Source organism: Hippocampus bargibanti, linkage group LG06 (assembly GCF_051943395.1).
Source record: "Hippocampus bargibanti isolate YZ-2025 linkage group LG06, ASM5194339v1, whole genome shotgun sequence".
Taxonomy (NCBI): domain Eukaryota; kingdom Metazoa; phylum Chordata; class Actinopteri; order Syngnathiformes; family Syngnathidae; genus Hippocampus; species Hippocampus bargibanti.
Genome location: NC_142739.1, coordinates 28,336,603 through 28,361,519, shown reverse-complemented (window position 1 = coordinate 28,361,519; position 24,917 = coordinate 28,336,603). Strand labels below are relative to the sequence as shown.

The 24,917-nt window shown below is 38.7% G+C and overlaps 2 protein-coding genes across 4 annotated transcripts in view; one reads left to right on the top strand and one right to left on the bottom strand.

Moving 5' to 3' along the window:
• Positions 1–7,431, bottom strand: part of rabac1 (Rab acceptor 1 (prenylated)) — a 150,726-nt gene extending 143,295 nt beyond the window's left edge. Inside the window, exons 1-6 of one of the 3 annotated variants that reach the window (XR_016115443.1) lie at positions 7,286–7,431; positions 6,660–6,797; positions 6,374–6,586; positions 4,829–4,926; positions 3,900–4,001; positions 2,350–2,511 (exon numbers count right to left, since the gene is read on the bottom strand). Coding sequence is in view for 1 of the 3 variants with exons in the window: in XM_088999784.1 (XP_088855910.1) it covers positions 2,423–2,511; positions 3,900–4,001; positions 4,829–4,926; positions 6,374–6,586; positions 6,660–6,778 (621 nt within the window). In the remaining 2 variants the exon portion in view is untranslated. Of the gene's footprint in view, positions 1–1,914; positions 2,512–3,899; positions 4,002–4,828; positions 4,927–6,373; positions 6,587–6,659; positions 6,798–7,285 lie in introns of those variants that run through there. The other 2 variants (XR_016115444.1, XM_088999784.1) reach the window with 2 other exon arrangements.
• Positions 7,432–7,832: 401 nt separating this feature from the next.
• dedd2 (death effector domain containing 2) lies at positions 7,833–18,445 on the top strand. Its single transcript, XM_088999783.1, has 6 exons — positions 7,833–8,026; positions 8,154–8,349; positions 8,535–9,024; positions 10,640–10,771; positions 12,196–12,345; positions 13,749–18,445. The coding sequence occupies exons 3-6, from the start codon at positions 8,565–8,567 to the stop codon at positions 14,147–14,149; spliced, it is 1,143 nt and encodes a 380-aa protein (XP_088855909.1). The 5' UTR covers positions 7,833–8,026; positions 8,154–8,349; positions 8,535–8,564; the 3' UTR covers positions 14,150–18,445.
• Positions 18,446–24,917: the final 6,472 nt, after the last annotated feature.

Below are 24,917 nucleotides of genomic sequence, written 5' to 3'. Positions count from 1 at the left end.
GGATAATAGCTAGCGAGTAGATGGCCAATAGATCGTGAGTAGATGGCCAATAGATTGCGAGTAGATAGCGAATAAATGGCTAATAGCTAGCGAATAGATGGCCAATAGATAGCGAATAAATGGCTAATAGCAAGCGAATAGATGGCTAATAGCTAGCGAACTGATGGATAATAGCTGGCGAACAGATGGCCAATAGATAGCGAATAGATGGCCAGTAGATAGCGAGTAGATAGCCAATAGCTAGCGAACGGATGGATAATAGCTATCGAATAGATGGCCAATAGATTGCGAGTAGATGGCCAATAGATAGCGAATAGATGGCCAATAGATAGCGAATAAATGGCTAATAGCTAGCGAATAGATGGCTAATAGCTAGCAAAACGATGGATAATAGCTAGCGAATAGATGGCCAATAGCTAGCGAATGGATGGCTAATAACTAGCGAACTGATGGATAATAGCTGGCAAACAGATGGCCAATAGATAGCGAATAGATGGCCAGTAGATAGCCAATAGCTAGCGAACGGATGGATAATAGCTAGCGAATAGAGGGCCAATAGATCGCGAGTAGAAGGCAAATAGATAGCGAATAGATGGCCAATAGATAGCGAATAAATGGCTAATAGCTAGCGAATAGATGGCTAATAGCTAGCAAAACGATGGATAATAGCTAGCGAATAGATGGCCAATAGCTAGCGAATGGATGGCTAATAGCTAGCGAACTCATGGATAGTAGCTGGCGAACAGATGGCCAATAGATAGCAAATAGATAGCGAGTAGATAGCCAATAGCTAGCGAACGGATGGATAATAGCTAGTGAATAGATGGCCAATAGATCGTGAGTCGATGGCCAATAGATTGCGAGTAGATGGCCAATAGATAGCGAATAGATGGCCAATAGATAGCGAATAAATGGCTAATAGCTAGCGAGTAGATGGCTAATAGATAGCAAAACGATGGATAATAGCTAGCGAATAGATGGCCAATAGCTAGCGAATGGATGGCTAATAACTAGCGAACTGATGGATAATAGCTGGCAAACAGATGGCCAATAGATAGCGAATAGATGGCCAGTAGATAGCCAATAGCTAGCGAACGGATGGATAATAGCTAGCGAATAGAGGGCCAATAGATCGCGAGTAGAAGGCAAATAGATAGCGAATAGATGGCCAATAGATAGCGAATAAATGGCTAATAGCTAGCGAATAAATGGCTAATAGCTAGCGAATAGATGGCTAATAGCTAGCGAATAGACGGCCAATAGCTAGCGAACGGATGGCGAATAGATAGCTAATAGCTAGCAAAACGATTATTATTATTACGGGAAAAGCCGAAAGGAAAAGAAGAGATTATTTTTATTATTATTAATATTATTATTATTATTATTATAGCATCCAAACAGGTTTAGTTGACACTCCATTTACGTCACCCTGTATTTTTCCTCCTCATCTCACTGCAGTGTGAATTCACGACCCCCCTCACACTCCATTTAATGGAATATCGATCCTCGCCTTTGCGGCAGTGAATAAGACAGCGTGTGTGAGAGACACATGAGAGAGGGGGTTTTGGGCATGGGGGGGGGGGGGGGGGGGTTCCAAGGTCATTGCCATGGTAACCTGAGCGATGGGGGTCATAAGAGGGGTGGTGAGCGTAGTCAGGGGAGGTGATTCCACATTTGAGATGGACGATAAGACCAAATGTCCCTTCCTGCTGCAAACGTGGACAACACTAAAGACATCACTCAAATTTTGCTTGCATGCATTATTTGAGCTCAAATGACCCCCCGCCCCCTTCCTGCCCCCTTTTTTGGGGGGCGATTCAGTTGCATTTGTGAGTGAACTTTCAAGCAAATTACACATTGCTGTGATTTTTGTGGTTGAATTTTGAGTAGACCCAGTGAGAAATTTCACGTTAATTTGAATAATAATAATACATTTAATTTCTAAGCACCTTTCAAAACTCTCAAGGTCACTTTACAGTCACAAGATACGTTTTGAGGTGGGTGAGGTTCTTTAATCCATTGCAAACATTTATGCTTTCCTCTTCGGAACTATTTGAATCATATTCATAACTGGATCAGTAACAAGAAAGCATCTTCTCCGAACTCTCCGAAGCCATTGTTTTGATTCTGGAGCAAGGCAGTTTGTGAAGGAGTATCCTGGCGTGACGTCACGAACAAAGGGGCGGGACCTTCTGAAACTCATCATTTCCGAGGTCATTTTGAAGTAGTTTTGGGACACTTGAAGTCATTTTTATTGGTGTTTTGCATTTGACTAAAAATATCATCCTGCGTGTTTTGGGTATTTTAGATGCTATCAAACGTTTTTCTAATGTCAGGAAACAAAAAAAAAAATGGTGTCGGTTGTCCTTTAAATGATCACACATGTGTAACAGCAACGTGTCATAACCAAGGTTACTTATAATCACACGGGCTCCATGAGCAGCTCTTCCATCTCGGAATTTTCCATCTCTCGGAATGCGGCGTGGGTGCCAATCACAAACAAGGTCGCGCCTTTGAGGAGGGTGGAGAGGGTCAGGGGGGATAAAAACAAGTTGAGATGAAATAAGTCCATTGCTTGACCAAAAATGCCCTTCAGGATGACTTTGGAGTGGCGGTCGCCTTATTTCGAGGATGGTTTTTAATCTATTTTGTTCTTTGGGTGCAACTCTCATATCGACCACTAGATGGAGTCATACTATTTTCTTTAGTATGGTTAAGATTTGAAATAATGAACTAATTCACTCGAAGACGACATGCACAAAAAAAATGTGCCCACTCCAGTGCCAGGGTTTTTGTCATTCTCACTCAAATTCCGGGACTCACATAATATTGAGTTTTAGGACTACATAAAAATTCAATTCAGCGTGAGACACCTTAGACTCTCTTCTTTCATTAAAAAAAGTGTTAATTCCTAAATGATATGGGTTTGGAGTTATCTGAGCTTGAAATGAGGGCGGTTGTCCAAAATACAATGCAATACAGTAATACCTCAGCTTAGAGAATTTAATTGGTTCCCAGAAAGTGTATATAAGGCGAAAAGTGTGTCTTCCAAACATTCATTTCCCATAGGAAACCATTAAAATGAGAATAATCCGTTCCCAGGTCCCATAAAACATAATTTTCAACTAAATAAGCCTTAAAACTACAGACAATATACCTTATTTTATGTATAATAAATGTGCTATTGTATTGTAATTAAAGAAATAAACTGTACTGTATAATAACGTCGTTTTATTTACTTTGTGATGGTGGTTTCAATGGATGATGAACTTCCAGGTTGATGTCTGATGATATCCGAGTGAAGTTGCCGTGCTTTCTCTGCGATAATACCCTCACTCACACTGTCCCCTGCTTGCTGCTTTTCGTCCAAATCAACAGAAGTTTTTGAACCTCTTCTATTGCCTGAAACCGTTGCTTAGACAACACAGAAAAACCCTTAGCCGCACGTAGCAATGGTCGACTTAGCATACTTGTACTGGGACGCTAAGTCACACAAACGCACGCCTCGTTCGTGTTTTTCGATGATCTCCTTCTTCTGCTCGACCGTAATTTCCTTTGTGTCTTCTTTGGCTTAACACTAGCCTGTGGTGGGGTCTTTTTCGGTCTCATAATAGCAAAAGTACTCCACTCGATAACAAACCACGTCTGCACTAAAAAAAAAAAGGGTGGTGACGAAAATTAGTGGTGTGTGGTTTGGTTCGTCCGCTGAAAACTAGTTCGTATGCCAAGATTATATTCTTGCAAATTTAATGTTCGTAAGGCGAAAAGTTCGGGAGCTAAAACGTTCGGAAGCTGAGGTATCACTGTACTGAATACTTACATACAGTATTTCTATATAACATATTTTACTTGTTGCAGGGCTGGTCAAGGAAATAAGTGTGTTTCAAAAACGGACTCACCCAGAACCCAAAAGACAGCGGCGCCGGCTCCGGCCAACCAAAAGACCGGTAAGGAAATTCCTCCGGCTAGGCTCATCTGGTGCGGGACAGTAAGCTCCTTACCTGAAAAATCAAAACAATTGTGCAGATTTGAAAAAAAAAATAATAATAAATGAAAATAAAAATTAAAACAAGAAACAATTAGATTTACATGGAGCCGTAAAGTGACCTTACAAATGAAATGTATAATTATATATAATTATTGTTATTGGCTAGCTAGCTGGCTATCTGTTAGCTATTTATCCAGCTAGCTAGCTAGCTGTCTATCTATTCGCCATCTATTGGCTAGCTTGCTATCACTTGGATATCTAATAGCTAGATAGCTAGCTAGCTTTTTATTTATTTGAGTTATTCCGGGTTGAGTGAACGCTGGCGCGTGTGGCTGCCGCTGCTCACCCACAAAAAAACTGATCCAGTGACTGTCAAGTGATCTTGAGAGTTTTGAAAGGCGCTTCCAAATGAAATTTATTATTATGATGATAATGATGATGATGATGATTATTATTATTATTATTATTAGCAGCTAGCTGGCCGGCTATCTGTCCAGCTAGCAAGCTATCTATTAGCTGGTTGGCTGGCTATCTATTGGCTAGCTTTCTAGCTGGCTATCTGTTGGCTATCTAATAGCTAGCTAGCCTTTTATTTATTTGAGTTATTCCGGGTTGTGTGAACGCTGGCGCGTGTGGCTGCCGCTGCTCACCCACAAAAAAACTGATCCAGTGACTGTCAAGTGATCTTGAGAGTTTTGAAAGGCGCTTCCAAATGAAATGTATTATTATTATTATTATAACTTTAGTGCAGGGAGGAAAAAAACACATTTTTGAAGCGAGAGTTAGCATTAGCTGTTGAGATCGGTCATCCTATTGATCCGTCCAGGCCCGAATACTTACCAAGGATCACCAACTTGGACTCTAGTGATTTAAGGTGGATGATGTAGAAGGCACCGACGAACACGGCCAAGGCGATCAGTAACATGGGAGAGCTGATTCTGAAGACAAATGAAAACATTCCCCGATATTAATAATAATAATAATAATAATAATAATAATAATAATAATAATACATTTCATTTGAAGCGCCTTTCAAAGCTCTCAAGAACCCTTTACAGTCACAGACAAACATCGGTACTAAAACCAGAAAGTGCGTGTATTCCAAACATTTATTTCCCATATGAAACCATTAAAATGAGAATAATCCGTTCCCAGGTCCCCCATAAAACATAATTTTCAACTAAATAAGCTTTAAAACTACACAAGATATATCTTATTTTTTTGTATAATAAATGTGTTATTGTATTATCATTAAAGAAATAAACTGTACTGTATCATAAAGTCGTTTTATTTACCTTTGTGATGGTCGTTGATGGCTTGATGGAATGGATAGCTTTTGCGTAAAGTGTCTCAACGAGTTGTTGTATTAAGTTCATCCTGTCTATTTGATATCTAATTTAAAATGGATTCTTTTCAGTGTGTTGTGGTTCTTTTCTTACAGACAGTGTGTTGTAAGTGTTCAAACACCTACAACACACTATCTGTAAGAAAAGAATCTGTTTTAAATTAGTGTCTCGAGGAGCTCTGGGTTGTACATCTTGGAAGTTGTGATATTGCAACACATGCAGGCGGACACACTAGAAACTTCATTAATAGCTGGTTCCCTTGCTTGTATGTTCTCTTCAAATTGTACAGATGGCTTGCGCGGGTTATTTTTGGAGCCTGATTGATGGGATATTTTAACCTTGCAGTCTACTCTCTGCCTTTGAACTATCAATAAAGTTGTAACGAGTCAAAATTTCACTGTTTTCTATCCATTTTCTCACCATTTCACTTTTTTTTCACTTTTGTATTTTTGTTTCAAGCTCTGTCGTCTCCCTTTCGTGTGTCGTGTGCTCACAGCGTGCAACAGCACTCTATGAGCACTCTAACCCCACCCCCCGCTCAAAGCTGTGTGTGTCCCCTCCCTCCTCTACCACAGATCTTGACCAATCACGTGCGGCTTTAACCAAAGACTACGGGCGGGGAATAGAGGGGGGAAAAAAAAGTCTGCTGCCATTTTCAGTTCCTTGTTCGGAGCTCCAAGAACCGGTGTTAAGGCAATTCGCTATACGAACACATTTTAAACATCTTTTCTATTTCCTTTCGCATCGTTTTGTTTTCTTGGACTTCCTGTCATGTCACATTCTGCCCGCCTTTACATGACGTCACATCCTGTATCTTTTTGTTTTTTTACTATTGATTCCTGCTTCATTAATAATGACTTTAACAACCGGCTCGTTCGTGAACGACACAGCACTCATTGTATGCCAAGATTATATTCTCGCGAATTTAACGTTCGTAAAGCTAAAAGTTCGTTAGCTAAATGTTCGTAAGCCGAGGTATCACTGTAATTCACACATGGGTACTGTAGACGTGTTATCCAATGACTGAAACATTACTTACATGCAATAGAGGATGAGTCCGAGGAAGATAAAAGTGTAATTGCTGTTGTACGTATCCACATTCTTCACCACGCGTTGGCACATCTCGCCGAAATTGCGCGGTTTGGAGAATTTGCGCTGGTCTGCGAAACTAGCCCAAGGCCGGATGGACACCCGCCGCCGGTCCAGCCACTCTTTGGCCACGCTGGCTGAAAATCCTTTCGGGAAGCCAAGCCTGAAAAATGGGCACATTGTGGAAAGTTGACTTTTTAAATAATTACACGCAGGCCAAGTAATAAACGTCTTACTTAGCAAGGATCCCAGCTGCTCCCGCCATGCCCGTCGGCCGAGCATCTTCTGCACCAAAAACATCTCCAGCTTTGCTCTCCATGTCCACCTGGCAGTTCTCACCCTTTGGAACCTGCATCTACTAATTTTCTTTAACCCTTAAACGAGAAATTGCGAACATTACAAAGCTTCAAAAAGCTGACTTGAAAAAAAACTGACAAAAATGATATGCTCGGTTTTTATTTTAAACCTGTTTTTTTAAACATCTAACAGTGGATCATGAATGTGGTTGATGGTCGCCAACTATGCAAACAGTGACGTTTCTCCACTGGAAAATGTGAGTCAATCGCATGTTCAGCGACGCCGCCACGTCAAAAAAAAAACATTAGGTTAAAATAAGAATACATGGGTGAAATGGAAAGAATATGATATGAATATTAACAAAATAAGTTCCGAACACCTTATAAACAGCGAAAAACATTGACGACGTGTCGCTTATTTTTCTAACCAGTCGCTACTTCGTCTTTGTTTCAAATGCGTCGACAATAGCACTACAATAATCAATTTCACTGGTTGTTCACCTTAACAGACAGAAATGCGTCAGTTTTCGATAAATAATTACAACAACAATAACAAAAAAACTCACACAATCGAAGAAATCCTGGTTACCTCCGGGTGTTGACGGAAGTGACGTATGTTGCCACGAAACAAAGCACACACCAACATTTAACGGATCTGAAATCAGCTTTGCTGTTTTATTTCTTGTATGGAGTGACGCATGTGGCTATATCAACTGACACCAGACCACCAGCGTGAATCTGTTCGCTGAACTGACGTGAGATCGGCTATTGGGAGGGGTGGGCGGTGCTGTGCAAAACTCAAACTGCCACGATAAAACGCGGTGTCTCGTCAGACACCACCGATTTGAGATCAGCCTTCTATTGTACACTCTGTTTTACATGTGCCAAGATGGTAAAATACCCTGATACCAGATCAGATAGGACCTGCCAAATAATATATCTCAAGGACCGACCCTAGATCAGCTTCTGTTTTTCTCTCCCCAACTTCCAACGTTGGAATGACAGTACAAATCTGACACCCAACCAGCCATAAAATGAGACCTCTCTGAGCAGAACTCAAGTCGTGATTGGCCAATTGCCCCACGTAAGGAAGTTGTCACACTGTCTATTTAAGCAAGGGGTTAGTTGTTTTCCTCTGCTATTTGTTAAAATATCGCCCTGTAAACGCAATGTCAGTGTAATTCATTTAGCTCAATGAGCCCGGAAAGGCATGCTCATCGACTATCGGCATTTCTTATGAGGACCTGTTTAATTAGCCCAACGTAGCGATCATTGTTAATATGCCGAACTAACTCCAGCTCACGCTTGTAAGTGCAATACAGTATTGAGATAATACGCTCGATAAATCTTGCGTAATTAGTTATTTCTATTTTCAGTAGCAAGTATTAATATTCTGATTAAAGACTCTTGTAATGTTTGTGTTTCCCCTGGCAGGGTTGGTGTCATTTGTGAACGCTGCTGGGATATCCACCGAAGGTGTTTACCTGACGAACGACCCCCACCCCCCTTCCTCAAATCCTTTTCTCTTTTTTTTCACAGAGACAAAACTTTGGGAATGTGAATTTAATACAACACAAAAACAAAAAAACAACAACAAGAAAGCGGCATTTTCCGTTTCGGTGAATGTCAGGTATGGAACACAGTTAGCTTGTTTGTTCTGCTAGCTCGTCAAGACACCTGTTTCAAGTACGATTTCGTGATATATCAGTGATGGGATGTTCTCGGGTGTTGTGGGCTACATTAAATTGTTTTTTAGGAAATTAAATAGTGGGCTATACTCAAAATTAATTTCCCCCTTGTATTGTCTTGACACAGGTAACATAAAAGTGGTTGTGTGACGTCACGATGGCCACCCGCAAGCCGAGGCACTCACTCGACTGGGATGAAACCCACTGCCTCAATTTTTACGGCTTGTTGTCCCTCCACGAGGTCTTCAAAGTTGTCGGTTCACAGCTGACCGACGCCGATATCGACGTGCTTTCCTTCCTCCTGAGCGAAACCTGCGCCCCCGTTCACCCCATGGACCCCGCCGGCTGGACGGTGAAGCCCGACGAAGACAACCCGCTCAACCCTGGCGAGGCCCCGAGTCCTAAGCTCCTGGCGGCTTGGAAGCGTTTGCAATCGCGAGGCTTCCCGCAGAATGCGGTGACCTGGTTCAAGCCCAGGAGCGGACTGGAGTTGTTGCTGGACTTGGAGAGGCGAGGGTATATCAGCGAAGGCAACCTGGAGCCGCTTCTGCAGCTCCTCAGGGTCCTTACCCGACATGATTTGCTGCCTCTCGTGTCCCATAAGAGGAGAAGAACAGGTGAGGCCTGAAAATCCGATAGCGCTACTACAAATGCAGTATAGGCCTTGCCGCAAAAAGCCAAAAACTGCATGTAGGTGACACACCCACCTATTTTTTTTTTTAGTTTTTGCATCTATGTAAATAGTTAAATCAAAGTCATTTTTTTTGCTGCGGGCCACATTGTAATAATCATAATTATAATACATTTTATTTTAAGCGCCTTTCAAAGTTCTCAAGGACACCTTACAGCAGGGGTGTCAAAGTCATTTTTTTTCCGCGGTCCACATTGGAGTTATGGTTTCCTCTCGAGGGCCGTTATGAATTTGGGGAACCCATTAGAATGTTTAAATCCCTTCAAATATTACATATATTATATATTACACAGCAAATTAATGAATAACTCGTTTTCAAATCTCAAGTCAAGAATAATGACTTTTATTGTGGTTGACATCCAAAAATATGAAATTTTGGCTCAGATTTTAGCAATCATCATGGAATTTAACAAGTTTGATTTGCTTTCGCGGGCCGAAAAAAATGATGTGGCGGGCCGGATTTGGCCCGCGGGCCTTGACTTTGACACCCGTGCCTTACAGTCACATCCAAGCATAGGTACTATGATAAATAAAATACAATCACAAATAGAATACAATACATAAAATACAATTATAAATAGAAACAAGATAAAGAGCTACACAGAAAATGCAATTTTAAACAGGTGGGGTTTAATCATAATTATAATAATCAGAAAAAAATCAGAAAACCTTTATTGGTCCCACAATGGGGAAATTGGCAGTCCACAGCAACAATTTGAAGGGGGGGGGGGGTGAAAGGATAAAAAAAAACATGATATTCTACGCATAACAAAATAAAAATGTCAACTGTATACTGTGCAAATGTAAATTTGCTAGCTAGCTGGATATATAATTAATAGATAACTAAGCTATATAACTAATAGATAGAAATCTAGTTAGCTAGCTATCCACTAGCCACCAGGCCAGACAGCCGGCTACCCATTAACCATCTACCAGCCACCAGCCAGCCAGCCTTCTATTCATTTGAGTAGTTAATAGATAGCTAATAGATAGCCAACTAGCTAGGCAGATACCCAAATAAGTTACAAACTATTAGCTATCTATTGGCTATCTACTAGCTAGCTTTTTGTCTATTTGAGTTACTTCTTGGTTGAGCGAATGCTGGCGCATGTGGCTGCCGCTGCTCACCCACAGAAAAACTTATCTTTAGACTGAAAAATGACCTTGAGATTTTTGAAAGGCGCTTATAAATTAAATGTATTATTATTTTTACTATTTTAAATTTTAGTTCGGACTTTAGCAAGCATCATGAAAGTTCGCGGGCCAAATAAAATGATGTGGCGGGCCAGATTTGGCCCCCGGGCCTTGACTTTGACACCTGTGAGTTACATTTTTGTTGTTTACTTGGTTATTTTTTATGTAGCGGACCCCCAGAAGTAAAAATCCATCCCTGTGTCACCTTTTACATCAGCGCTCCAGACTTTTATGACAGTTTTCAAACTCACACAACATGAGTATTACGTGGAAAAACTGCAAGCATTTTGACAGAAATGGAGTCCAGCTTTTCATTATAACTTTTGTTTGCGTTTATGACATGGCAGTGTCTCCAGAAAGATCTAACAGGCGAGGCTCCGTAGAACACCGAGAGTTGTTGTGCTCTTCTGGCCAGAGGGTGTCCTCCTATAGACAAGCAGAAATGTCTCTTCCCCCTTCCACGCAACAAGTGAGAACAGGTAGGACTGCTCACTCAAAGCGACAATTAGCATTCCAGGAACCCTATAGGCCTTTTTTTGGCTCGGGTACAATTCCAGTCACCCTGGAAAAAAAAAACCAGATCATGGTCTAACCAACACGTGAATTTTTGAGATACTGAACAGTGAAATTAACCCGTTCGACAAGATTTCTGGTGGGGAAAGAAAACAAAAAAAAAAGGCTTTTGAAATAAATGCTTCTAGTCCCACTAGCAGCTTTTTCGAATGCTATTTAGCTATCTAGCTAGATAGCTAACTAGCTAGGTAGATATCTAGCTAGCTTGCTAAATAAATGATAAATAAATAAATAAATAAATAGATAGATAACTAAATAAATAAAATGAAAAAACACATACATAAATAAAATGAAAAAAAACCAAATACATAAGTAAAATGCAAAAAAATAAAATGAAAAAAAAAAATAAATACATAAATAAATGAATGAAAAAAACGAATACATAAATAAAATGAAAAAAACGAATACATAAATAATATGAAAAAAACAAATACATAAATAAAATGACAAAAAACAAATACATAAATAAAATGAAAAAAAGAAATAAATAAATACACAAATAAATAAATATATAAAAAAAACGAATACATAAATAACATGAAAAAAAACAAATACATACAAAAAAATGACAAAAAACAAATACATAAATAAAATGACAAAAATAAAATGAAAAAAAGAAATAAATAAATACACAAATAAATAAATAAATATATGAAAAAAAACGAAGACATAAATAAAATGAAAAAAAAAACAAATACATGAATAAAATCAAAAAAGAAAGAAAGAAATATACAAATACACAAATAAATAAATACATAAATAAATAAATAACAAAATAAATGACAAAATGAATAAATAAATACAGTGATACCTCGGTTTTTGACCATAATCCTTTTCAGAAACCTGTTCAAAAACCGATTAGTTCAAAAACCGAAACAGCACTTTCCATTAAAATCAATGTAAAAAAATCATAATCCGTTCAAAGTCCTTACATTAACGAAAACACAAGTAAATAAACAGTTTTGTTTTTTCGTTTATGTATTTTTTTTTTTTTTCATTTATGTATTTGTTTTTTCGTTTATTTTTTGGGGGTATGTATTAGTTTTCTTTCATGTATTTAATTTTGATTTTTCATTTATTTGTCTAACTAATTTATTTGTTTTTTTTTATGTATTTGTTTTTTTTAATTTATTTGTTTATGTTTTTTCAAGCCGATTAATCTAAGATAAAACAAAAGCGTGTTTTCAAACACGCGACGCATTTTAAATCATAAAAAAAAATCATACACAGCCATGATATGTAGGCTAAATGCTAAAAACGTTTTTTTTAAGACCTGCATGTCCACCTTGTGACAAAATATCCCAACTCCTATTTGCATTTTGTGTCTCAGGGTCTGAGCCTCCATTGGCGGGAGGCTCCCTGCAAAGGCCAAAAACAAGACGGCGCCGAAAAGGGCACGGCTGGAGTCGCAAGCCTAAGAAGGCCAGCAGGCTGACCCAGCAACTGCCACCAGCGGCACCGACTCAGAAAGCATCGTGCAGTAAGAACACAAAACTATGCCTTGTTATTTTTATTTTTTTTCTCATCCATATTCCATATCCAAACTTTGCTTTGCTGCTGATATGATGATGCGCATCAAACGTTAGCATACCAGGTCAAATTTAGTTTGACAAATGCAATACTTCCACAAACAAGGGTATGTTTTTGGCCTTCCCGCATGAAAAGTCAGAAGAATTTAATCTGATTTGCATTCCACAGTGATTTATTAAAAATACAGTAAAGTCTCGTTATATCGATATCGGATATATCGATAGTCCCGGTTATATCGATATTTTTTCGGACTCCCTTGAATATCGATATAACGAGACTTTACTGTAGTAAAAAAAAAAATCGCCCTTCCGGGATGAGTCTTTTTTCCCTTCCGGGATGGGCTTACAAATCTAATTTTAACTCATTCACTGCCATTCACGAATTTATTTGGGAATTGAAAATATGACAGAGCGCTATTCCCGAATTTGTTCGGTTTTTTTTTTTTTTTTTTTTTCATGCTTGGGTGCCGATAAAGCGCTGACCACGGCCTCTGGCAATGTTTTTTTTAATTTTCCACAAGGGGGCAGTTTCCTCCTTTTTTTCCATGTTAGCGCTTTGTTCCAACTTCAGTTGTTCTTAAAGGAGCGTATTTTACAAAGATTCCACCGCATATAGCTATATTTTACGTTTTATATTCCGGAAGTCTTGTTTTTGAGTTGGTGACGAGTCCGTACGTGACGTCACTGAAGGAACGCCCCTGACCGAAAAAAAAGGATACATTGTAGCAGTCCTTCCATCACGTCAATATATTTTGCTGTACTTGTTTGGTCTGAAAACGTCATGTTGCACCAAAAAGAGCCAGAAGATGGCGTCCAAGCTCCATGGAAGGAATTTATCAGCCTGTGGAAACGGGCTGATTCATTCCTCACAGGAGCTCGGTCGCCATTTTCTGCCTCTTTTTTTGGTGATCCATTTCCCCCCAATGTTGCCTAAAAATGGCACGGAATAAATTCTTTAATCGATTGCAAACATGTATGCTTTCCTCTTCAGAACTATTTGAATCATATTCATAACTGGATGTGGAACAAGAAAGCATATTCTCCGAATCTGAAGCCATTGTTTTGATTCAATGCAAGACGTCTTGGCGTGATGTCACGAACATGGGGGCGGGACCTTCTGAAACTGGCCACTTCCGGGTTCAATTTGAAGTCATTTTTTGGTGTTTTGCATTTGACTAAAAATATCATACTGTGTGTTTTTGGGTATTTTAGATGCTATAAAACGTTTTTCTGATGTCAGTTAAAAAACAAAAAAGTGACGTCGGTTGTCCTTAAATGTTAGTTTTCTTTAATAATATCCTTTGACATTTCTGACTGCTGTCCCTGTTTATGTCCCTCCCTGTCCCGCTATCAGACATCCGCCTGAGGGTTCGCGCCGAGTACCTGGAGCACGATTCGGCGCTGCGCGACGGCGTCTCGTCCGACAAGCGTCAACCTCTAGAGCGCCAGTTTGAGCTTTTCAGGCAGGCCGATTCGCTGCTGCGCGCCCGCGACTTGGGCGCCATCGTGTGCGACATCAAATTCACCGAGCTGGACAACTTGGAAGCCTTCTGGGTGGACTACCTCAGCGGGGCTCTCCTGGAGGCCCTCAAGGGGGTCTTTATCACCGATTCCCTGAGGTTGGCGGCGGGCTCCGAAGGGGTCCGGTTGCTCATCAGCGTCGACCAGGACGACTACGAGGAAGGCCGCCGGCTGTTGGATGCCGTAGCGGCGCCGCCGCCGTCGCTCGCCGCCGACCGCAAGGACAACCGCTGAGGCATGTAGGTGGACTTTATGGTGTGATAAATCATCGGCGTGTTGTGGAAAAGGGCAGGGTTATGTTCGTCTTTTGCGTAATGCCTCTCGCCGCCACTAGCTGGCAGCAGTCGCCGTTTGGAGACGGTAACCCTTGACCCTTTTGATTTTGAGTTGAGACAATGAAGATGATTCTGATTTTGAATTCACAACCAGGTGACTACATTACAAGACAGGAGAATGGAAGGGACACTGCGGAGCAGGACCACCTCTCCCCCCAAAAAAAGAAGGACCCATAGGGGTAAACCACACTTCCTCAAAAGCCTGGTCCATTCCAAATGGCGGTCAATACGGGGGGGAAAAAAACCCCACAAAATTATTTGCCACAGCGCTTTGTTTTCTCGTCGCCCCCAGTCTCCGTTTGGATAAAATTTGTCAATTCTAATTATTTATACTAAGTTATAAGTGAGATGACGAACCTTTTTGTTTCAAACTTATCAGTGACAACCCCCCCCCAAAAAAATATTTGCCACAGCGCTTTTTATGCGCTTGCCCCCAGTCTCCATTTGGATAAAATGTGTTCATTCTAATTGTTTATACTAAGTTGTAAGTGAGAAGACGAACGTTTTCATTTCAAAATTATCAGTGACAAACCAAAACAAAAAAAAATATTTGCCACAGCGCTTTTTTTTGTGCTTGCCCCCAGTCTCCATTTGGATAAAATGTGTTCATTCTAATTATTTATACTAAGTTATATGCGAGTCGACGAACGTTTTCGTTTCAAACTTATCAGTGACAAACCAAAAAAAAAACAGTCTTTGCCACAGCGCTTTGTTTTCTCATCGCCCACAGTCTCCGTTTGGATAAAATTTGTCTATTCTAATTATTTATACTAAGTTATAAGTGAGATGACTAACGTTTTTGTTTCAAACTTATCAGTGACAAACCCCCCCAAAAAAATATTTGCCACAGCGCTTTTTATGTGCTTGCCCCCAGTCTCCATTTGGATAAAATGTGTTCATTCTAATTATTTATACTAAGTTATATGTGAGTCGACGAACGTTTTCGTTTCAAACTTATCAGTGACAAACCAAAAAAAAAAAAATGTCTATGCTGCAGGGCTTTGTTTTCTGGTCGCCCCCAGTCTCCATTTGGATAAAATATGTTCATTCTAACTATTTAAACTAAGTTATATGTGAGTCGACGAACGTTTTCGTTTCAAACTTATCAGTGACAAACCAAAAAAAAATATCTTTGCCACAGCGCTTTGATTTCTCGTCGCCCCCAGTCTCCATTTGGATCAAAATGTGTTCATTCTAATTATTTAAACTAAGTTATAAGTATGCTGACTAACATGTTTGTTTCAAACTTATCAGTGACAAACCAAAAACATGTCTTTGCCACAGCGCTTTGTTTTCTAGTCGCCCTCAGTCTCCATTTGGATAAAATTAGTTCATTCTAATTATGATCATTTTTTTACATTTAAGACCGTGGCAAGTGGTATAAATCTTATGTTTGTAACCTATTATTACTTTCTCTCAGGTTGCTGCGTTGTATAAAATACATCACAGGCCCCACTTTTCGGCTTTCTTTTTTTGGACTGCCCATAGTCTCCTCTTGGCTGAAAATGGTTTCCTTGTTGCGGAATGTTCAGAACGGAAAACCAAGGCGATTAGTAGAAAAATAAGTATTTGGGCTTTAACTTTAGAGGACTTTCCTCATAGCTCTGGATTATCGCCCATAAATTCCATTTTGCTGGAAGGGCCGCAGTCTCCTTGCAGGTCAAATTTGAAACCAAGATGACGAGAGAAAAAAATAATTGTTGCTCCCTCTTAACTCGGGTGTCTGCAATTTCTGCTTTGCACTTGAATTCGGCACTTTGATTTTGTGCTGCCCATAGTCTCCTTTAAGGTTAATTTTGTCTCCCTGCTGTAATATATTATTAAGTGTAAAACTGAGGCCAGTAGAAAAAAAGAAATCAATATCTGTGCATTGTAACTCCAGGAGATACTCGCCGTTAACTACGGAGGCTCTCATTTCGCAGTCCCATCATCTCCACTTGGCTGCAGCGCTTTATTTTATTGCTCAGTCTCCTCCGATAAAATTTTATTTACTCTGAAGTTGAAAACCCAAGTGACTCGAGTGGTCTTTGCAATTGCGGACAGTATCACATTTAAATCTGGTCACAGTACAGTGTAATCAGACTGCCCGTAGTCTCGTTTTGGATATTTTTTTTCTCCTATATGGATAGGAGAAAAAAATATAAATACTTAATAAAATACTTTTGTCATAGAGGGCCAAAAAGAATCTGTCTTAACCTTAACATTGCAGTTTCACACTGACCTCCCATCTTATTTTTCTCCTATTGCCCACAGTCTCATTTTGGATAGAATTTCTCTCCTGTCAACAATATTTTTGTACTGTAAGTGGGCAAAAAAAAAATGTTGCATGTTACCCTTAACTTGAAACATTGCAATTTCTCACTTACCTCCCAGTTTTTTTTTTCTTGTTGCCCACAGTCTCATTTTGGATATGATTTCTATCCCGTTGACAATATTTTTGTACTATAAGTGGGCAAACAAATGTTACGTCTTTACATTAACTTGAAACATTGCGCTTTCACACTGATCTCCCAGCTTTTTTTTCTTGCTGCCCACATTCTCGTTTTGGATACAATTTCTCTCCTGTCGACAATATTTTTGTACTATAAGTGGGTAAACAAATGTTATGTCTTTACCTTAACTTGAAACATTGCACTTTCAAACTGATTTCCCAGCTTTTTTTTCTTGCTTCCCACATTCTCCTTTTGGATACAATTACTCTTTTGTTGACAATATTTCTGGACTGTAAGTGGGCAAAAAAAATGTTGCAGCTTTACCTTAACTTGAAACATTGCAATTTTTCACTGACCTCACAGTTAATTTTTTTTCGTGTTGCCCACAGTCTCGTTTTGGATACAGTTTATCGCCCGTTGACAATATTTAAGTACTGTAAGTGGGCAAAAAAAATGTTGCATCTTAACCTTAACTTGAAAGATTGCAGTTTCACACTGATCTCGCATCTTATTTTTCTCCCTTAGCCCACAGTCTCATTTTAGATACAATATCTCTCCTGTTGACAATATTTTTGTACTGTAAGTCGGCAAAAAAATGTTGCATCTTAACCTTAAAAAAACATTGCAGTTTCACACTGATCTCCCATCTTATTTGTTTTCCCCTGCTGCCCACAGTCTCATTTTGGATACAATTTCTCTCCTGTTGCAACATTTTTGCCTATTTACAGTACAAAAATATTGTCATCTTAACCTCAACTTGAAACATTGCAGTTTCACACTGATCTCAGATGTTTTTTTCCTGTTGCCCACAATCTCCATGCGGATAAAGATTACCACCTGACCCCATAACTAATTTTGTACTGGAAAAAAGAGATGAGTGGAGGGATTTTTTTGTTATCTCCCCCCACCCTTGCTTATACATGCGACCGAATCTTACCCTTCGTGTTATCATCCACAATCTCCACTTGGCTCCATCGCTTGTTTTTTTTCATGCTTGACACGGTCGCCAATAAAAAAGTTGTCACCTCGCCGCAATATGTTTCAAATCGAAATGCCAGGCGAGGAAAAAGTCATCTTTGCGTCTTAACTTTGGCCACACACAAACACACGCTCCCTTAGGATAAGCGAAGCCAATTGCGGATTGTCCTAAGAAGATAAACCCAACCCACAAAACCCCCTAGCGTGCGATTGCTACGCTAGGTGGTCAGCAGGAGATGACATCAGTGATTAGCTTCCGACTTTGGCTGCCTGGATGATAATTTTAGATGTGGGGGGGGTGGGGCGCTTCAAGTGCACACCCTTTGCAAGTCGTTGGCGTTCAAGATGGCACAGTGTGTCGCTCAATACGAGTGATGTTCGGCGGATCAAAATCCAAAGTACGCGCATCCGGAGTGCGATCATGCTTGCTAGAGTGTCTTTGACGAAACGCTCTCTGGTCACCTTGCTGGAACTAATACTCGGACTTCACTTCAGGAGACGGCGATCAATAACCCCCCCATGCCTTTCACGTGGAAAACCACTAGAAGAAGAAAACTGGACTAGCACGAGGTTTTGTTTATTTTTTTTATATATTTGTTTGCACTGTTTATATTTTTGTATATGTAATTAAGTTAAAGGAAAATATCTACATATAGATATATAGATATAGATTTGTTGTTTAAAAAGCAAATGCGTGTCTGTTTACGTTGGGTTTAACGATATTCAGAAACTAATATATCACCGGGGGAGATTCATACAATTAATAAAGTTGTGGTTGCCCTTAATCTGTTTCAGCCTCAATTTATTTATTCATATATTTTCATGTTTAAAAATGCGCATGTGCAGTGTTGCCTTCAAATACAAATTGACCATATCTCAAAGCGACTCTATATACCGGCATGCATATGCAGTCAAAACTCAATTTTATAGTTAAAAAGTGCTTTTTAAAACTTGTCTAAACTCCAACATTTAACTTAGACGTGCACATTCCACCCTGACGTCCCTGATCCACTGCTGAAAATGATGCTTTGATCCTCTCTTCCTTCATCTAGAACTGCTTCATGTCACAAAGAGGGTACAGAAAGTGCTGAAGAATGAATTACTCTCTGTGTCTTTGTGTTGTCCTATTATGTTGTTTATATATATATATATATATATATATATATATATATATACACGTCTGTGTAAGCTCTCAGTCGTACAGGAGTGGTCCATCGATGAGAAGGTTTCTTCAAAGAAAAAACCTTCTCATATATATATATATATATATATATATATATATATATATATAACTTTGTTACTTCCAGGTTGAGTGAACGCTGGCGCGCGTGGCTGCCGCTGCTCACCTGTAGAAAAAAATATCCTGTGACTGTAAAGTGTCCTTGAGAGTTTTGAAATGAATGACATGATTTTTTTATGATTATTATTATAAACGTGGAACAAATTACTTTATTTTACATTGATTGTAATGGGTAGTGATGATTTGGTTTTCGTGATAATCGGTTTTTAAACAGGTTTCAAGCTCTAGCTAGCTCTCTATTTGCTATCTAGTTGGGTAGCTATTTATCTAGCTATTAGCTATTGGGCTGGCTAGCTCTGTATTTGCTATCTAGCTGGCTAGTTCTCTTTTTACTATCTAGCTGTCATGCTATTGAGCTGGCTATCTAGCTCTCTATTTGCTATCTAGTCGGGTAGCTATTTATCTAGCTATTAGCTATTGGGCTGGCTAGCTCTCTAGTTGCTATCAATCTGGCTAGCTATCTTTTTGCTATCGAGCTGTCTAGCTATCAAGCTGGCTAGCTGGCTCTCTATTTGCTATCTATTTGGGTGGCTATCTATCTTGCTATTAGCTATCGAGCTGGCTGTCTGGCTCTCGATTTGTTATCTGGCTGGTAGCTATCTGGCTTGCTCTCTTTTTGCTATCTAGCTGGCTAGCTATCAAGCTAGCTAGCTATTAGCTATCGAGCTATCTATGCGTAACAAGAAAGCATCTTCTCCAAATCTGAAGCCATTGTTTTGATTCTCGAGCAATGCAAGACGTCTTGGCGTGACACCACGAACAAGGGGGCGGGACCTTCTGAAACTGGCTACTTCCGGTTTCAAATTGAAGTACTTTTTAGACACTTTAAATCATTTTTATTGGTGTTTTGCATTTGACTAAAAATATCATCCTGCGTGTTTTGGGTATTTTAGATGCTATCAAACGTTTTTCTGATGTCAGTCAGGAAACAAAAAAAGTGACGTCGGTTGTCCTTTAAATCTCATCCAATGCTTCTGATAGCAATTAGCCTAGCGAAGATACTGTATGGCGGCCCCCCCTTCTGGGGATTGTGAGGGGGGGGGGGGGGTACGTCCACTTGTCAAATCACACGGGGAATAACCTTGAGTGAATTAGGTGAAACATTTCTATTAGGTGGCCACGATTGCTTGGCGTTATTGGCCTAAAACACCATCAGAGGTGTTGTGGGTTGCGCAAATTGCACGCGTGCGAATGGCGCAAGGCCGACCGCCGCTCGGCCTTTCACTTGATTTGGCTGGTCGGCAGCTGTTCCTCCTGTCACCTCCCTGATTGGATGGAGACGCCGGCCGTCTCGGGCGGCCATATCAGTACGCTATTGAAACGTGTCATCTAAAGCTGATAGACACTATCGACCCACTGGGGGGCGGGGGGGGGGGGGGGGTGGGGGGGTTATTGTTTGAGGAACCCGGGTCGGGGGAAGGGGGGGGGGTATGGTGCTTCTCACCGCCGCCGCTTCTTGACACGCTCCATTGGAAAATGTGGTCTTCCGCAGTCGACAATGAGTTAATTAATTATTGAACGTAGCTAGAGGGTGCTTTGAATTTTGCAAATGTGTAACCTTGTTAAAAGTAAAACGCCTCCGCTGGATGGGAGCATTTTTTTTTTTTTTAATCTGAAAATATACGGATGTCAAATTGTCACGATTCGGGTGGGCAATGGTGGTTTTTAGGTGTAATATCACCAGTCGACACTAGATGGCAAATGGGTCTGGACGATGGTGTTACTCTAAACGATAAGAAAGTGTAAGTTGGCCTTCTTTATTTATTTATTCTTTTTTCTTTATTGTTTTTGTGTTTTTTTTTATGATTTTTTTTCTTTTTTTATGTCTTTGTACTTTTCTTTTTTCTTTATTTTTTCTTTCTTTTTCTTTTCTTTTTTTTATTGGTTTTTTGTTAATTGTTTGTTTATTTCTTTAATTATATTTTTTTTCTTTGTTTTTTGTCATTTTTTCTTCTTTTTATTTGTTTATTTCTTCAAGTATATAGTTATGTATTTTCTTTTTCTTTAGTTTTTTTCTTTTTTTTCTTTTCTCTTTTTTTCTTTATTTCTTTTTTTTTCATTAGTTTTTTTCTGTCTATCTTTTTTTCTTTCTTTCTTTATTCTTTTTCTTTCTTTATTTTTTATTCTTTCTTTATGTATTTATTATTTGTCTTTCTTTCTTTTGTCTTTTTTATTTTCTTTATTTGTTTTTTTTCTTTCTTTTTTTTCATTTTTTTTCTTTCTTTTTTCTTTTTTCATTAGTTTTTTTCTGTCTGTCTTTCTTCTTACTTTATTCTTTTTCTTTATTTATTTTTACTGTTTATTTATTTATTTCTTTAATTATATTTTTTTCTTTGTTTTTTTGTATTTATTTCTTCTTTTTCTTGTTTATTTGTTTATTTCTTCAAGTATATAGTTGTGTATTTTCTTTTTCTTTAGTTTTTTTCTTTCTTTTCTCTTTTCTCTTTTTTTCTTTATTTTTTCTTTCTTCTTTTTTTCATTATTTTTTTTCTGTCTATCTTTCTTTTTTTCTTTCTTTATTCTTTTTCTTTCTTTATTTTTTATTCTTTATTTATGTATTTATTTATTTATTATTTGTCTTTCTTTCTTTTGTCTTTTTTATTTTCTTTATTTCTTTGTTTTTTTTTCTTTCTTTTTTTTGTTTTTTTTCCTTTCTTTTTTCCTTTTTCATTAGTTTTTTTCTGTCTTTCTTTCTTCTTACTTTATTCTTTTTCTTTCTTTATTTTTTATTGTTTATTTGTTTATTTCTTTAATTATATTTTTTTTCTTTGTTTTTTGTCTTTTTTTCTTCTTTTTCTTGTTTATTTCTTCAAGTATATAGTTATGTATTTTCTTTTTCTTTAGTTTTTTTCTTTTTTCTCTTTTCTCTTTTTTTTCTTTATTTTTTCTTTCTTCTTTTCATTAGTTTTTTTCTGTCTATCTTTCTTTTTTTCTTTCTTTATTCTTTTTCTTTATTTATTTTTTATTCTTTATTTATTTATTATTTGTCTTTCTTTCGTTTGTCTTTTTAATTTTCTTTTATTTCTTTTGTTTTTTTTTCTTTCTTTTTTTTCTTTCTTTTTTCTTTTTTCATTAGTTTTTTTCTGTCTGTCTTTCTTCTTACTTTATTCTTTTTCTTTCTTTATTTTTTATTGTTTATTTGTTTATTTCTTTAATTATGTATCTATTTTCTTCTGTGTTTTTTCTTTTTTTCCCTTTTTCTTTTTTCTTTTTGTCTTTCTTTATTTTTTCTTTTTCTTTCTTTCTTTCTTTCTTTTCTTTCTTTTTTCTTTCTCTTTCTATATTTTAATGTTTTTGAATGACCACATTTATGTTATACCTATGACATTAAAATGTATTTTTATTGGGTCAACTCCAAAACCTTCCCCAGAGCAACTGTTCATAGCCACACAATTTTTTTTCTGCCTCCCCCTCCTCTTTTTTTCTTTTTTTTTTTTTGTCTTTCCTTTTGCCCTTATCACGTGTATTTCCAATTATCATCTACAGAGGGCGCCAAAGGAGGGCGAGCGCTCCCCTGGCGCCAAATGGAGTGGCCTGTTATTCAAAACAAAAGGTCACGTGGCGGAAAGCAAGGTATGTGACGTCACACACACACATTGAAGAACAAAGTTCAACAAATTTCCTTCGATGTAAAAACAAATTTCAATAATAATAATAATAATAATAATAATAGCTCCTTCCCTTTCACTTTTTCTCCTCAGCATCACAGCCAGCGGGTCGTCATGACAACCGCTGAGCGAGCTCCACGTTGAGGATGAGAGATGGGCAAAGAATGGAGGACGACGAGATGGGGGGGGGGGCTTATAAAAGGATGGGGAGTTACCACTGCCCCCCCCCCCTCTGCCGCCTCCCCATGTACCCCCATCAACCCCTCCATCCCCGCTTGCTGTCCACACAAGGTGGCTCGCCTTCTTCGCGTGGATGGAGGAGACGTTCGCCGATGGAAGCACCGGTAATATATATTTTTTTTTAACATTATTATGATTATTTAAAACAAAAACAAAAAAAACAAGTGCTTAAAGTGGAGCCGTGGGGTGCCTCGTTTGACATTTTATTTTTGTATCACTTATACTTCCTGTGTGTCACTTCCACGCTGGATACGTTTTTGTGCATGCTTGTGTGTTTTATATTGATTGGAAAGTCCACTTGCATGGTGCAACACCCCCCCCCCCCCAACCCCAATTCGTCACGTGATCGTGCAGGTACGCGATTTAGCAAAACCTCGTATCCACTTCTCGCGCGATGATGAGTCGATATTCGCCTCTCGGTTGTAGTCATCGTCCAGCTGCTTGTCCACAATAACACAAGCGATGCCAAGGGAGGGGGTGAGGGGTGAGGGGTGGGGGGGTAATCGATAGACACACTGAGTTAATGATGAGAAAATCAATTAAAAGGAGGAGGCTGATCCACCCCGGGCCTTGGATATAAAGAGGCCGGTCGAGCGGCTCTTTCCACCCCGGTCGAGCCGAGGAGGAGAGCGGCCAAAGAGGGGACCGACCCCCCGCCCCCCTCCCCAAACCCCGGATGCTTGCATTCTCGCTCCTGGTGTGGATGATTTGCACTACTTTGTTGTTTTTTTGTTTGTTTGATGGATGTATTCGCTTTTTTTTTTATTTGGGTCCATTTTTGGGAACGTGAAAAGGGAGGGGGAGAGGGGGGGGGGGTCATGGTGGAGCGACTTTTGCGACTTTTAGTCCCACAATGGCGGACATTTGCATTTGCGTTGTACTTAGTGGAACTTTGTTTTTGTTTCTTAGGTGGTTGGTGATGATTGAAAGTGTGTGTGTGTGTGTGTGGGGGGGGGGGCATAATTCTACATAAAGACTCGATACACATCAGTATTATTATTATGATTATGATGATGATGATGATGATTATTATTATTACACATGAACTGTTCAATACTGTCTACTTGCATAATTTAGCCTTTAAAAAATATAAGGCTCATTTTAGTTGCATTCGTGGCAAATGTGCTTTTTAGTTGCAAGTGGAACTTTCTCTCACTAATGTTCACCCAATGGGGTTAACCTGTGTGTGCAAGTGTGTGTGTGTATTGTGCCCTTTTGTTGTGTGTGTGTGTGTGTGTGTGTGTGTGTGTGTGTGTGTGTGTGTGTGTTAATTCGTTTTAATTGACATTATAATGCAGATGACTATACGATATCTTTATAATACCAAGAATACATTTATAATCATTCAGTGCAGAAAAAGAAAGGAAAAAGGTCGAGCCAGCCTAACAACAACATTTTTTAAATAAACAATTTATCGTTTATGAATAATAAAATAATAATAATAATAAAAAAAATATATAGATATGTGTGTGTGTGTGTGTGTGTGTGTGTGTGTGTGTGTATAAATATATATGTATATACGTGTGTGTAAATATATATGTGTCTGTAAATATATGTGTGTATACATACATACATACATACATACGTATATATGTGTGTGTGTGTGTGTGTGTGTGTGTGTGTGTGTGTGTGTGTGTGTGTGTGTGTGTGTAAATATATGTGTGTATACATACATACATACGTATATGTATAAATATATATGTATATACGTGTGTGTAAATATATATGTGTCTGTAAATATATGTGTGTACATACATACATACGTATATATGTGTGTGTGTGTGTGTGTGTGTGTGTGTGTGTGTGTGTGTGTGTGTGTGTGTGTGTGTGTGTGTGTACATATACAAGCACAAACGTGATACTGTATCTTACATTTTTCATGTATTTTTTTTATTTTAAAATTTATAGATAATTTGTAATTTAATAACGTATTTTTTTAATTTTAACCACAGGGTTTTAATCTTTATACACGCAATAATTAAAACAAAACGGGAGGGGGGGGGGGTGTCAATGAGTGCACGTCGATATCAAAATCAAATGCATCATCATGAGAATCTTCGTTGCATGTCATTATTCTGTTTTAAATGTTCTTTCTGGGGGGGGGGTGTG